Source organism: Choloepus didactylus, chromosome 14 (assembly GCF_015220235.1).
Source record: "Choloepus didactylus isolate mChoDid1 chromosome 14, mChoDid1.pri, whole genome shotgun sequence".
NCBI lineage: Eukaryota > Metazoa > Chordata > Mammalia > Pilosa > Megalonychidae > Choloepus > Choloepus didactylus.
The window spans coordinates 10,711,995-10,728,752 of NC_051320.1; the positions used below are offsets into that span (position 1 = coordinate 10,711,995).

Genomic DNA, 16,758 nt, shown 5'->3' on the forward strand with positions numbered 1-16,758 from the left:
AAACAAAAGGCTCAGGTTTGGGCGGGGAGGGAAGGTGCCTGCATTCTCTGTACACCTTGCTAAATCGCTGAGATTGTGTTTTTTAAAGGGCTATAGTTCTAGAAATAAAGAGGGGGAAAGAAAATTTCTATTGGCAATATTTAAACCTCAAGTATTGAAACAAGCAAACTTGAAATATTAACCAAGGATAAAAAGATAGGATATTAAAGAAATGAACTACCTAAAGAACTCTTTACTGAACTCCATAAGCAAATCTTCCGGACCACAGCATCATATTAAAAATTAATTTAAATTTTTAATGTTCTCTAAATATTAGCTCTAAGCAATAGAGCTAATTACACATTGTGTATGTGTGAGAGAGATGGATGGATGTGTCGGTGGGTGGGTGGGTGGAGGGAGGGAGGGAGGGACAGACAGGCAGGCAGGTAGACAGAGATCGACCAACAGATAGAAAGAACTTCAATCATTAATTTGCCATTCATCACTTTACAACAATTCTCCCAATTTGGTTTGAAAAGGGACAAGAGGTGACTTCTGTTCAAAGCCCAAATAAGGAACAAGTAAAAAGAAATGGCATATTTGGAGTGAGAATCCTTTAATAACTATATTCATTTCCAGAGAACAATAAATACAGAAGTAGTAAGCTATGTATGTAACGGTAATATTTTCCTTAGATAAAGAAAGCAGCTACTTCATACAACCGAATGGGCAAACAATTTTATCAGAAATCAGCACTGGAAAAAGTTACACAACTAAAGAAAATTACAAGTAAAATTAAAAATATATTTATTCTTGACCCTATATACTGAGATTCACACTCCAGGTACATTGTCACAGCTAAGCTGGAAAGCTGGAAATGCAGAGACTGGAGAGCACAGTTCAGCTTCGGGCAGCAGCAGTCTGAGGTTGCTCAGATTGTAGCTGTTTACCAAGATATTCCCTAAAAAATAAGAAATAAAACAAAGTAAATTAGAATATAAGTGACAGAGAATCTCTTTCAAAGATGAAGCACAATATACACAATCATTGAGACTTTAATATCTAAAAAATAGTTAGGTAGACATAATAAAACTACAAGTCCTATAAAACTAAACTTTTCCAAATTTCAAAAGTATCCGTGTTGTATGGATGCTCAAAGGAACTCCCATTATTCACATGGTTTGTCCAAACACCCTGCTGTCTATACAGAAACAAGCCATTACATCCACAAACAAGTAATTCTGCACACACAAACAAGAATTACAAGACAGTGCAATCACTTTTTTCATAAAGTCTACTTTTCTATCAAGTAAAAGGTCTTGTTTACCGCTGAAACTACTTTCATAATCTAAGGAGTTAAAAAAATCAACCTAAGTATTATTCCAAGTGGCCTGATACATACAAAACAAATCTCCTGATGTTAGAGAATACAAGTATCTATACTTTGCAAATCACACAACAGCACATGGAAATAAATCTCTGGAAAGAACATCAAGAATAAAAACACTAACAGGAGCTACTTTTTATTGTTTGTCAAAACTGTTCACAAAGACTGTCATATTTATTCCGCACAACATTCACAAGAGCCGAGCAGTAGCATTCCCATTTTACAGATGGGACAACTGGGGCTGAGAGCAGTTGTCTCCAAACTCTTTAGCTCATGTTTCCCTTAAAAGAAAAGTTAAGCTGGCACCACTTAAACTATATATGTAACAGTATTTTCCTGTGAAGAAATTGCACAAATCTTTGTTTTAGCACCAACTAGTAAGAATAAGGAAGAGAGATTTTAAAAGGAATGTTAGAAGATTCCTTCCTACCAAAAAAAAAAAAAAAAAAGAAAAAAAGAAAAAAGCAAGAATTTGGGAATAGAGACCTTGGTTCAGCCGGCCACACCACTTCCGAAATGTGCTGGCTCAGGAGGCTGCATGACCTCTTGGGGCTGCAGTTGCCCTCTGGGAGGATGGCACTTCCCAACAGTACTGTCAGAGCTAAGGAAGGCCACGTGTGTGCAAAAGCACTGGCCCGGGACCCAACCTGACAATGTTGTTTCCCCTCCTCTCCTTAGCAACCAACCATTAACCTGCTCCTTGTGTAAGTGCCTCCAGGAATCATCCCTTTAGGGACCACCAGCCTTGCCTTTCTCCACACAGTCACAGAATAATGTATTTCACCTACCACACTCTCCCTCTCTGCTATCACAGCCTTAGTCCAAAGCTATCCAAGACGTGAAGCCAGAATGAGAAAAGAAGGCAACATTCTGAATGGGAAAGAGAAGGAATGGCAAGTAGTGGTGGAGGACAGCAGGGCAAGGGCACCCTTGAGCCGGCTGTGTGTGAGGAGTCACCATGAGAAGGGGATGGCACCTCATGACAGCTGTGTGTGGAGGGTCCCCATGACAAGGAGAGGGCACCCCATGACAGCTGTGTGTGGAGGGTCCCTGTGATGGAGACCTCCTAGAAGGTGAACTATGATTTAAAATACTGGGAAACTGGATGAAACATCCTATGACAAAAAATGGGTTATGGTCTTTTTCACCCTTATAGGAAAGTTCTTACCCCTAGCTCATTAATTTTGGATGTTACATCAAAACTTATAGTATCTTCATTTTAAGGAGGAACTGCCTTGACATAGTTTACATAGTGGTGATCTTATTTCTGATCAACAATAAGTCAATAGTTCTGTCTAATTTATGGAAGGACCAAAAGGGAAGCCATCTATAAGTTACTAACAGGAAAAAAACAAGAGGTTCTGGTCACCTTTAATGTCACCACGACCAGGAGCAGCCTGGACCAGAAAATATTTGCGGCTGCAGAGGTTTGGTGTTTTTTTGTTTGTTTTTGTTTGTTTTTGTTTAGCGGGGGTAGTCAATATTTATTACAAAATTTCCACAGCTTACATACAGTTTTCCCACACATCCCCAAGGAATTATCCTGAAACCAGATATGCTTCTTTCAATGAGTCTTCAAATACTCCACTTTTAGGCTGTTTGTTTACTGTGATTCCTTTGAAAACAGTTAACGTGTGCTCAAAGGCACCATGCTACCCTTCAGTTACAATACACCATGGTTCTCTCAGGAAAGGACCCATGTCAGGAACCATATTCTAAAAGGAAGTTTCCAAGACAACAGGCAGGAGAGCATATCAAAGGCTCCAAGAGCCAGTGCTGGGGGCAGCCCTTGTGATTCAGTAACATGCAGAGGCCACACCTGCTCCATTTCTTTCAGAGACGTGGAGGGCAGAGCCTTTCCCATACACACCTAACTGATACTTAGGGGACAACGGTGAATCCTTGGGAGGTGGGAGGTAACTGGTCCCTTCGCAAAAGAGACATGCTGAAGTAGCCTTGAAGTAGGAGGATGTAAGGGGACCTGTGGTGAACTACTTCAGAAAAGAAGATACAGGTGTGCCAACCCTGACCTCCTCCCCACACCTGCTACTCCTCTGTGATCCTGCACAGAGATATTTTCTGTGGTAACACCCTCTGTGACACCCATTTTCTCCTATGCATAAGGTGACCCTGAGGCATCACACCCTCTTCATTACCTTAGTGCCTAGCTTGTAGAAAACCAGGACCTCCTTTCCTGTCTACTAACTAGGATCTGTATAATTTAGCATTTAGGGAAGGAAGAAGACACATATAAATATAAAAGGTCTAACTGAGAAATTGCTTGTCAAGAGTCCCGACGGAACTCTGAATCTAACTTTGGGTACTGTAGGTCACCACATGGCAAAAGCCTGTTGATAGAGAGGTCCACAAGAAGCCCATGAAGAATGAATCTCCTGAGGGTTTCTTAAAAGTACTGCTCGTTATGAGATGTGGGGTTTCAAAATATCATAGGGAACTAAACCATCAACTGAAAAAAGGTACTGTTATATAGAAAAAGGATTGCGCCAATATAAGGCTTTCAACTCAGCTTGTAAAGCTATGTAATCTGCTCCCCTGATGCCCAATGGCAACACGTAGTCAATAAAGAAACCGTTCTCAAGACTCAGGGACCCAAACCAGCCGCTGAACTCGGTGAACCCAGGCACAGAGAAGTCACCACACCCAGTGCCTGTGCTGTACACAGACTGGTTCCCATGACTCAGCACTTTACTACATGCTGTCAGGGACACTTTATTACAGGTATTCCCACCCATTGTCCTCTTGAATCTCTCCAGCACCCCATGTGCACTGGGTTCTGTTGTCTCCATTCTGCAGGTACAGGAATAGTCTCAGAAAACCTTAAATGACATGCCTAAGGGCAAATGGAGGAAAGAGCATGGCCAGGTTTGGATTCTGCTCTCCTTCCATCATGAGGCTTCCCAGCTTCCATAAGAAGTGGGAAAGGCACAGAAAGCAAATCTAGTCCTATTTTTACAGATCAGAAAACACAAGAGAGTGTGAATAAGTCCTTAAGAATACGGTTACATTAGTATCAGACAAAAGGCAAAGCTATTAACAGATTTTACTCCAGGGGATTACAACATATCTATAAAGACATTTCAAATAAATTAATCAGAGGGAATAATGCCACCAAGGTTATGGAGTGAAGTGCTTCAGGGCTCAACCTCCGCCCTCCACCACAGCACCCCCCCCAAATCTTCAACTACTGCAAAAGTAAAAATTAGCAGAACCATCTTTCTCAGGGCTCATAAAAACAGTAAAAGGGTTGTAGGAACTAGGTGACCAAAAGGGGGATGTGAAAGGAAATGAAATAAGCTTCAGTAGCAGAGAAATTCCAAAAGGAGCTGAGAGGTCACTCTGGTGGGCACTCTTACGCACAATATAGACAACCCTTTTTAGGTTCTAATGAATTGGGGTAGCTGGTGGTAGATACCTGAAGCTATCAAACTACAACCCAGAACCCATGAATCTCGAAGACAATTGTATAAAAATGTAGCTTATGAGGGGTGACAATGGGATTGGGAAAGCCATAAGGACCACACTCCCCTTTGTCTAGTTTATGGATGGATGAGTAGAAAAATAGGGGAAGGAAACAAACAAACAAACAGACAAAGGCACCAAGTGTTCTTTTTTACTTTAATTGCTCTTTTTCACTTTAATTATTATTATTTTTGTGTATGTGCTAAGGAAGGTGTCAGGGATTGGTTTAGGTGATGAATGTACAACTATGTAATGGTACTGTGAACAATCGAATGTACGATTTGTATGACTGTGTGGTATGTGAATATATCTCAATAAAATGAAGAAAGAAAGGACAAAGGTTCTTGTACAAAAGAACATGTGCTGAATTAAATGGAAAGAATGGGACCCAGATAATTTTTTGTATGCATAATGTCAAATGCATCAAATTGCAAAATGAATGCATTTTGGTGATGAGGTTTTTCTAAAGAAGAGAAGGAACTCTAAAATGTTCACAATATGGTCAAAAAAAAAAAAAAGACAACCTAAAAGTGGTTGGGAGAACAGATCAAGAGTCCCAGAGAAGGAACAGAGGAAAAGAAAGCTTTCTTCTGGGGGTGAAGCAAGCGCACAAATAGTGTGAACTTAAAAATTGTACCGCATACCCAGGACAAGAATCAGAGGAATTGCTGAAAAAATCTGATCAAACAAAGGCAATTCTAAAGGTCAAGAATAACTTGAAACAAGCATCAAAGAAGAGCCTTAACACAAAGCCAATCAATAATAAGACTCAAGGCAAGAGAGAAACTGACCTTCAGAGGAAACTCACCAAGATAATCAGATGCCTAGACATCAGCAAAAAATTACAAGCCTTACTAAGAAAAAGGAATATATGGCCTAGTAAGCAGAACAAATTAAATCCTCAGAGGAGACACAGAATTTGGAACAACTAACCAAAGATGTTCAAACAAATCTCCTAAGCCAATTCAAGGAGATAAAGGAAAATATGGACATAGAAATAAAAAATATTAAGAAGACACTGGTGAGTATAAAGAAAAACTTTCAAATTTTAAAGTTGAAAGAGAAACATAACAGAAATGATGGAGGTGACAGTCACAAAAATGCAGATTAAAAATACACTGGAGGCATACAACAAAAGACGTGAATGGTGAAAAGAAAGAATCTGTGAACTAGGAGATGGGACAATCAAAATCTTACAGATAGAAAAACAGAGAGAGAGAGTAATGAGAAAAATTGAGCAGGGACTCAGGGAACTGAATGACAGTATAAAGTACACAAACATACATGTCATGGGTGTCCTGGAAGGAGAAGAGTAGGGAAAAGGGGCAGAAAGAATATTTGAGGAAATAATGGCAGAAAATTTCCCAACTTGGATAATGTGCTCCAAAAAGAATAAATCCTAATAGACCTCCTCTGAGACACATACTTATCAGAATGTCAAATGCCAAAGATAAAGAGGCAATCCTGAAAGCAGCAAGAGAAAAAGTGATTTGTTACATACAAGGGAACTGCAATGACAGGAAGTGCTGATTTCTCATCAGAAATCATGGCGGCAAGAAGGCAGTCATATGATATATTTAAAGTACCAAAAGAAAACAAACTGCCAGCCAAGAGTTCTTTATCCAGCAAAACAATCCCTCCAAAAATGAGGGAGAGTTTTAAATATTCACAGATAAACAGAAACTGGGAAATTTTGTCAAAAAGGGACTTGCCCTACAAGAAATAATAAGGGAGTTCCGTAGGCTGAAAGAAAAAGACGGGAGAGAGAGGTTTGAAGGAAAATGTGGAAATGAAGATTACCAGTAAGGATAACTAAAAGTGTAAAAAGAGAAAAAAATAAGACTTTTGAAAAGGCTGCCAAATCCACTCAATGGGTACAGAATAGTCTCTTCAACAAATGGTGCTGGGAGAACTGCATATCCATAAGCAAAGGATTAAAGAGGACCCATAGCTCTCACTTTACATAAACATTAGCGCAAAATGCATTAAAGGTCTCAATATAAGAGCCAGGACTATAAAACTCCTAGGAGAAAATGTAGCAAAACGTCTTCAGGATCTTTTTAGGTAGGCAATAGTTTCTTAGACTTTACAACTAAAGCACAAGCAACAAAAGAAAAAAGCAGATAAATGGGACCTCCTCAAAGTTAAAAACTTTAGTCTTTCAAAGAACTTTTTCAAGAAAGTGAAAAGGCAGCCTACTCAAAGGGAAAATATTTGGAAATCACATATGTGATACAGGTTAAAATCCAGAATATACAAAGAAATCCTACAACTCAACAATAAAAAGACAAACAACTCAATTTTAAAAAGGACCTGAACAGACATTTTTCCAAAGAGGAAATATAAATAGCCAAAAAGCACATGAAAAGATGGTCAACATCACCTACACATTAGGGAAATGCAAATCAAAACCACAATGAGGTATCATTTCACACTTACTAGAATGGCCACTATTAAACAAACAGAAAACTACAAGTGTGGGAGACGATGTGGAAAAATAGGAATACTCACTCAGTACTGATAGGAATGTAAAATGGTGCAGCTCCTATGGAAGACCATTTGGCAGTGCCTCGGGAAGCTAAGTATAGAACTGCCATATGGTCCGGCAATCCTGCTACTAGATATATACCCAGCAGCACTGAAAGCAGGGACTCAAACAGACATTTGCACACCAACATTCACAGTAGCATTATTCACAATTGACAATCAACTGATGAACAGATAAACAAAATGGCGTATACATACACACGATGGAATATTATTGAGCTGTAAAAAGGAATGGAATCATGATGCATGCGACAACATGGATTAACCGTGAAGACATTATGTTGAGTGAAATAAGCCAGGCACAAAAGGACAACTATTGTATGATCTCATTGATATGAGTTAATTATAATAAGCAAAAGGTACACAAAGGTACCACACCAATGCAAAGTGTTGACACCAGGGGGCTATATGGGAACATTATGATTTTATGTAAATGTACAACCTCTTTAATCAAAAAATAATCATTTTCTTAAAAAACATTATGCTAAGTGAAAGAAACCAGATACAAAGTACTACATAAGGTATGATTCTGTTTACATAAAATGTAAATAAATCTATAGAGACACAATTAGATTAGTGGTTATGTAGGGCAGGGTAAGGCTACAGGTATTGAAAGGTGACTGCTAGGGGGTATAGGGTCTTTCTTTTTGGAGTAATGAAAAAGTGCTGATTAAAGCACAGCTGTGTGATTATACTGAAAGCCAATGATTGTACACTTTGGATGGATTATATCGTATGTGAATATATCTCAATAAAACTGCTTAAAAATAAAGAAAGAAGTGGAAGAAACTCAAGTTATTCAACAGCTAAAAAAATAAAAAGCAGTTGGAAAACCTTGTGGCGCCACTGCCAGCCCTTCCGCCACCCTCTGTCTGGCTCAGTGTAGTCATCCCATGGCTCCCAGTGTGGGTCCCTGGTCCTAGTTCTGGTTACTCACATAACCTTTATGTGGATTCTAGGGTGCATATATGTTTATACCAGTCTATCTGCTGGCATCCTGAAAGAACTGAACCAGGACACTCATCTCTGGCTTACCATCCCAGAACATGCCCTGTGCCTAGAAGCAGCTATCAGGGCAGTAAGAACTCTGCAGGAGAACAGGCAAATTGCAGCTGCCCAGGGAAACGGAGCCCCAGATGTGGGACACAGAGTAGCACCTGGGATGAGGAGGAAACCCTATTTCCTAGGACATCTGAGTCTGTGTAAAAGGGTGAATTCCAAGGGCCACACACAAAAGAGAAGGCACATTCTCAGACAAGACCAAAAAGGATCCTACACTTTTGCCACTGTCTGTTCCTTAGACTCACAGTTAGGCAGGCTAAGCAATGAAGGAGAGCATTCCACCAGGTCAATCTGCAAAGACTGGGAGGGCAGAGAGGGGGGAGAAGGGGAGAGAGAGAAAGAGAGAGAGACAGAGAGAGAGAGAGAGAGAGAGAGAGAGAGAGGGAGAGAAAGAGAGCGCATTTTTGCTTTTGTTAGCTCATGGCATTCAAGGAAATCTGTGTCACAACAGCAGCTGGATATAAACTTAAAGAACAGACGGCTCAGTGACTAAATTCCAGAGATATAACACATTAAAAAACAACACTTTCCAGTGGCAACAAAAGATTAGAGGACATACAAAGAAAAAGGAAATGATGGCTCATGCAAAGAGGCAAAATAAAGCATGAGAATCAACCCATGAGAAAGTCCAGATGTTGGACACATACAACGCAATGACTTTAAAAAAATTATCCTAAATACGCTTAAAGAGCTAAAGAAAAACAGACATTGAACAAAAGGCAATTCAGACAATGACAAATGAACAAAAAGAGAATTTCTATAAAGATATAGAAAGGAACCACACAGAAATCCTAGAACTGGAGACCAAAATAACAGAAATAAAAAAATTCTCTACAGGGATACAAAAGCAGATTGGAGATGACAGAACGATCAGTGAACTTGAAGACAAAACAAGGAGCAGAAAGAAAAAAGAATGAAGAACAGTAAACAGAGCCCATGAGACCTGTGGGGAAACCATCAAGTGTACCAAAATATACATTTTGGGAGTCACAAAAGGAAAAGAAACGAGAAAGGTGCAAAAAGGACATTCAAAGAAATAATGGCTGAAAACTTCCCAAGTTTTATGAAAATCATAATATACATATCCACAAAATTCAATGAACTTCAAACAGGATAAATCCAAGCAGACACACACCAAGAAACATTATAATAATTCACTGTAAAATGACAAAGAGAATACTGAAAAACACAAGAGATGCAACAAGTCATGTACAAGGGTGCCTCAATAAGATTATGTGCTGATTTCTCATGTGAAATCATGGAGGCAAAAAGGCCAGTGGCATGATATATTAAAAGTGCTGGAAGGAAAAAATTGCCTACCAAGAATTCTATATTAGGAAAAACCGTCTTTCAGAAATGAGAGTGAGATTAACACATTCCAAGATAAGCTGAGGAAGTTCATCACCACTAGACCAGCCCTTACAAGAAATGCTGAAGGGAGTACTTCAGGATTAAAGGAAAGGACAAAAGACAATAAATCAAAACAGCATGAAGAAATAAAGATCTCCAGTAAAAATAACAAGATGGATAAATATAAATGCCAACAGTATTGTATATTTGGTTTTTAACTCTACTTTTTACTGCTTACAAGAACTAAACTGCAAAAGCATAAAAAATAATGATGAAAGTTGATTCTTTGAAAAGATCAATAAAACTGACAAACCTTTAGTCACAATGGCAAAAAAAATCATATTTATCAAAAATCAGCAATGAAAGGGGAGATATTACTACTGACCTTACACAAATATAAAGGATTATAACAAGATACTATGAACAACTGTAACCCAAATGAAATGGACAAATTCCTAAAAACACATAAACTACTACACTGACTCAATAAGACACAGAAGACCACCACAGACCAATAACAAGTAAATAGACTGAATCAGTAATCAAAAACCTCCCCCAAAAGAGAAATCCACAGCCAGACAGCATCACTGGTGAATTTTACCAAACATTAAAAGAAGAATTACACCACTCTTTCTCAAACTCTTCCAAAATATTGAAGAGGAACATTTCCTAACTCATTCTATGAGGCCACCGTTACCCAAATACCAGAGCCAGATAAACATACAACAAGAAAAGAAAATTACAGATCATAATCCTTCATAAATATAGATGGAAAAATCCTCAACAAAAATACTAGCAAACCTAATCCAAAAGCACATTAAAAGAACACATGACCAAGTATGACATCCAGGAAGGCAAAAATGGTTCAACATAAGAAAATCAATCAATAATATACCACATTAATAGAATGATGGAAAAAACCCACAACATTATCTCATTTGATGCAGAAAATGGCATTTGACAAAATCCAGCATCTTTTCTTGAGAAAAACACTCACAAAACTAGGAATAGAAGGAAATTTCCTCAACATGATAAAGGTCATATATGAAAAACCCACGGCTAAGTATCATACTCAACAGCGAAAGACCAAAAGCTTTCCCCCTAAGACAGGAAACAAGAAAGGATGCCTACTTCACCACTGCTATTCAACACTGTACTAGAAGTGCTATACAGAGAAGAAAAGGGGGAAGGGGAAGTAACGGGAAGGAGAGGGAGGAAGGAAATAGCAAAATGTTAAAAGTTGATATCTCAGTAGGGGATTTATTGGAGTTCTCTGTATTGGTTTTGTTTTCGTTTTCGTTTTGTCTGTTTTTGTTTTTGCAACTGTCCTGTAAGTCTGATATTATTTCAAAATAAAACTTTAAAAAATAATCTATTATCAGTTTTTCTATATATACCTGAAGATCAATACAATAAAAGTAATTCACCTTTATAATTCACCAAAATGTGTCTGTTTTGCATTGTCAATCAGCCAGAGTTCAACATCAAATATTTGCTTCTAGTACCCTAAGTAAAATTTGAGGAATGCAACATTTTTCTTCTCTTTCACATCACTCATAACTTAGATCATTTGGAATTCCAACATCTTTAAACTTAAAAAGGGGGGGGGAGCAAACTGAAAAGCTATACTCCTCTTTCTAAAAAAATCAAAGTACAAAGTACAAAGCAGTTCACTAAAGAGAGCACACTGTTTACCTCGTAAGAGCCTACATATGCCCAAGAAGTATCTATATCTTGTCTGCAACCATAGAACATGTACACTTAAGATATCTATCAGAATACTGACAAAACTGCCCTCCAGTTCCTGCCGAGGCACTGCTGAGAAAGGCGAGATCTGACGGAGGCCGTCTAAAGATGGCACTGGCTCTCTAGGTTCTATCTGTTAGAAGCCCCTCACCAGAAAGCACTGACCTGGGCTGTTAGCTGGCAAAACAGAAGGCCTTTTCCATGGTCTAATCAAGCGTTCTCCCTTCACAGTGTATTTAGGGTTGTTTAAATAGTCAAACATTTTTACTGTTTGAAAACATTTTTATTCTTTCTTTCAAATCATAGCCAAAGACCTGCCTGTGACATTATTCAGCATGTCTTGTACAGAAACCACTTCACCTACATATTTTTAAAAAGGCCCTACAAAGGTGAATTTTCTCCTGCCAAACGTATCAATGAAAACTATAGTCTCTTATTTTATCTTTTTTGCCTCAGCTGCCAAGAAGCTTAGGAGAAAACCGACTATTACATTGTTTTTGTATTACTTTCTCTAGCCTTTTTCAGTGTGTGAAAATTTCATTTCATAATTGAAATCATAATGTACATGGAAAACTATATTCTGCTTCTCTCCATCATTTATTAATTATGAAAAGTGTAACCAAGTCATAATTGTATGATATTTCTCTTAACCTTTACCTATGCTGTGTTGGCAAACAAGTAGGTATCATACAAATCAAAAACTAAATATTCTCTCAAAGTATAAAAATTTATCATAGCAAATATGAATTTACCATTTTTATAATACAGATTTGTATCTGGTAATGATAAAAATTAAATTTTAAACAATTTTATATGTCTTGTTTTCTTTAATGCTGACTCATTATAGTTGAGGTATAAATTCAGAGTAATTCCTCCAGATTAAGTATCACTATTTTGAAAATTACATAAAAAACAAATTTGATTTTATGAACTAATTTTCCTATGTAACAACTGAACATCTAAAAATTAAAGTGGTCTCTCTCATCTGCATCTAACTTGAAGGAAAATAATTAAATTCCAAAATTAAGTATATATAGACAAACTTGTTTCCGTACTATTTTTGAATCTTAGCCTAGGACAAGAGCTGTTAACATCACATCAGGTACTGTGTTTGATGGCCACTCTGTACTAAGCACTGTGCTAGCTGCTTTACATACATTTCCTTATTTACTCTTCAAAATATTCATAAAAGGTACAAAACAGCCCCATTTTATACATAAGAAACTAGAGGTTAGCAATGATAAATGACATTTTTATTATAACTAGGTTATAATAACTAGTTAATGGTGGGAAAGATATCTGTACCCAAGTCTGTCTGCTCTTAAAACTAACAGCAGCTAAATTCAAAGAGTAACAGATTAGTGATATCCCTGAAAAGGTGATCCACAGATTTAAAAAATGAAGAAAAAAAAAAAAAAATCAGTGATTCTAAAAACAGTCAAATAGTCTTATCTTAATTACGTCCTAAGAAAGAAACACAAAAGTACATTTTGAAAGCAACAGCATCAGTGCATTATAAAAGTGATTTACGCAAAATTTACAAAAACAAAATTACATCTGCTACAGGAATTTCTGTAGTAGAGTCTTTAAATTAGGTGTAAGAGCTAAGCGCCAAAGTCAGAGCTTCTTCATCTCTAGCTTATGCTCCCGAACAGTTCCTCTGTACCTGTCCCTACCAGCTCCATCGTAGCTCAGCAGCATTTCACTTCCTTTCATCATTTTCCTCACATGTGCTTATCATGTAAAAAGCACTGAGCCCCTCACATCCCTGTTGGTGGCAAGCAGTTCTTTTTCTTTTTCTTTTATATGCTGGTGCATGGTGAGCACCCAAAGGCAGGCTGCACAGGACAGAACACACCCTCTAACTGACGGCATCACGCACAAAACCACTTATGAAACACACAGTGGGAAGAAAAGTCTGTTTTCTCCTAAGGACTTTAACACAAAAGTTTATTTTGTATTAGTCACAACAACAGCATTTAAGCCACATTTAAGAAGTACCAAACAGTCCTTTTTCTTAAACTAAGATTGGTAGCATGGTAAGAGCGATGAGCATGTGTGATTTATCCCCTACATGCATTTAACTCAGTGCCTGGCATAGGAATGAAAAGTAGTTGAAGAATCCCAGGGAGAAGTTAGACCCTGAGAAAGCATGCATTTTTCTCCTAAAGGGAAATGTCCTGAAGCACCACGAGGGACAAAAACACTCGCAGTTAAGCCTACCAAGCACTCCGTAATCTAAATCAGGCCATTATTAGCAGAATTGCTCAAACAAAATCTAAAATTATTTTTAATTAGCGTCTGCAAATAATACAAGAAAGTTCAACTAAATCCACAGTAAAGAAACAATGTGTCAGGAGGCTGGGTTCAATGCCTTAATGATACGTACGGAAAGGAAATTCAACTAGCTTTATAACTAAGCTTAAAAGATCTCCCAGCCTGCAAAATGATTCCTTAGAGAATCATTACTCCATGAGAAATGTAAAAACTAAAGTGCACCAGTTGTTCCTCCAATATGAGTTTATATAATCATCTGAATTGTGAGTCTCAGAGCTACTTAATGAATAAAGCAGATAATGCAGCTTTGCACACTACATGCAAGACAGAAGAGGTTTGGGGTCTGACTGATTTTGTTTGGTAACCAAGAATATCAATTATATTCCTGGGGAGTCACCAGCCTCTTCCCTCTTTTTTTCTTCCACATCCAATAGGTCTCCTGGTCGTGGCAAGTCTATCTCCTCAAGGGACCAAATCCATCGTAGGCCCTTCCATCCCCGAACCTGCCTTGCTTGGTGGAGACCCTCATAATCTATGGCCTGGACTGAACTGGCACCGCCTTACTGCCTTCATTTCTTCCAGTCTTATCCTCATCCAATCTATTAGCCTCCAATGGGTCCAAATATGGTCTTTCTAAAATGAAACTGTTAATTTTACTATTCCCACAGTAGTTTTCCACAGCCTTCAACAAAAAGTTCAAACGCCTCAGCACAGCAAAGACAGCTTTTAGTGATCTGGTCACTATTTATCCCTCCAACCAATCCCACTAGCTGGACCTCTGCGATTCCCCAGCTGGGCTGGGATCTCTCTGGCCTACATGTTTGCACACATGGCTCGCTTGCTCCCTGGAACTCCCTCCTACTGCTCCCCCCTCCCCATTTATGTAACGGCCTCCTAATCTGTTAATAGCCCCACAGCCCTCAGCCTGGGAGCTTCCAGGCCTGGATGGGCCCTGCTTGCCATATGTGCTCACAGCCCTCTCGTGACTTCACAGCGAGTCGTGTGCTTGCCTGCTCTACCACAGGGTGACTGTCGGGGCTCACACAGTACAGGAGAGCCATTAAATACTTATTTGTTCAACGAACAGTCTTATTTCCCACCCCCACCCACCCCCAAAAGATAACCAAAAAAGTTAGATTTTTTTCAAAGTTGGAAATCAGACATAAACTTTAAAAATGCATGATTAATGGGCCTACCAACTACCATCACCAGCCCTCTTTATGTCAAAAAACCAGTCTCTGAATTAAATTAAAATGAACTAAATTAAAATGAATTCATTTAATTTGGAAAATCTACCATTAGCTATTTTCTTGATTAATAAATCAAGAGAAATGGTATAACTACTTCAATGGCTTTAACTTCTTAAGCATTTGAAATATCAAACATAAAAATTCTTGGCAATGCCTTTGCCATAAGAATTACCAAATATTAATTTTCAAGGGATTGCAAACAATCATTTTAAAACTCTCAAAGGAAGGAGAGACTTTAAAGGATCATGGACCCCAAGCACAACTATAGCCTTCTCAACTCTCTGTCCAACTGAAGCAAGTCATCTGGCCCCAAAAACCTAACACTCAAAATCAAAAGAGTTATTATTGTTTTAATGCATAATATAAGAGTCTGTGGCATGATTAACATCTAGGAAAGAGACTGCTTGTTGTTCCCAATATTCCTTTCTCTCTTCCTGCTTCAACCACAGAACCCCTGAACATTAGTAGGGCACATGGCCTTCCAGAACAAAGACTTCACTTTCCGGTTCCTTTGCAGCTACCTGCAGCCACGTGACTGAGTACTGGCCACTGAGGTATCAATACAGTGCTGAGGGGCAACTTCCATGAGCTTTCCTGCTGCCTGGAACAGCCCTCATCATCCCTAACCATGAGGATGAGGGCAAAGCCCTAAGGATGGAGGAATGCTGAGCTGGAAGAAACCTGGGTCCCTGAGGATCTCATGGAAAGGCCATTCTGACCCTGGACTGCCCAGTAGTGGACTTTTATGTGAGAAGGAAACAGACATTTATCTCATTGTGGGCTTCTAACATATTATTAGCTGAAACTATCCTTCCAACCATGTCTTCTCTTGAATAAAAAAACATTAATATCAGTGCTATATACACACTGGCTTCAATGCAAGTATATATGACTAGATCAATCAGCCTGGGATTTAAAATATGCTTAGGCAACAGTTTATCTACAAATTTAAATGAATCAAGACAGATGACAGTAGAAAGCATTTTTTTTTTACAAAGACTGAAATTCTGGGACTTTCCTCAGTGGCCTGTTTCAACATGCAGCAGACTTCACACAATTTCCACTTGAGACCACATGTGTTATTCATGGTCCCTTCCTCAAATTCTCATTCTACAGATGAGCAGAAAGGCTGATTGTGCTATTGGGCCAGAAACAACACAGTGAAGCTTAACAAACAATAGAGAAAATCCTGAGTACCCCAGAAAAGAGTCAGCAAGGTTAAAGTATATTATGACTGAATAATAATATCCTCTATTCCAATTGGGAAACAAGGGTATTATTCAGGATTCATTTAAGCCAAGAGAAAGGAGCTGGAAAAATACCAGAATGTGAGGACTCGCTTTTTTATTGCCTTTTGGGAAGTTTCAAATTCAATGCTAATGATGTTTCTAAAAGTATAATATATGAGGAACTTGGTCTGAAGAGCACTGACCGCAGGCAAAAATGCATTTAGTGGAGGAAAAAAATAAGGTGAAATTTATTAAAATGCAGAATAAAAAAAATTCTCTGTTTTAAATACTTCAGGTCACAACTTATACCCAAAACAATGCCAAAAAATACCAGCCATCTAATAGTTTACCTAGTTTACTTTTCTAGTGTTTGCAAAAACTGTTTACTTTTCTAGTATTAACGCCACAAATGACAACACTTTCAACAACAGTAGATATTTTCTTATATAAG

At 38.3% G+C, this 16,758-nt stretch overlaps 1 protein-coding gene across 3 annotated transcripts in view; it reads right to left on the bottom strand.

Moving 5' to 3' along the window:
• Positions 1-576: 576 nt before the first annotated feature.
• ATP6V1H (ATPase H+ transporting V1 subunit H) overlaps positions 577-16,758 on the bottom strand; it is a 160,532-nt gene continuing 144,350 nt past the window's right edge. For all 3 annotated transcript variants that reach the window (XM_037802660.1, XM_037802661.1, XM_037802659.1), the window contains one exon: positions 577-940. In XM_037802660.1, the coding sequence (XP_037658588.1) occupies positions 880-940 (61 nt within the window). In that variant the 3' untranslated portion in view covers positions 577-879. The remainder of the gene's footprint in view (positions 941-16,758) is intronic.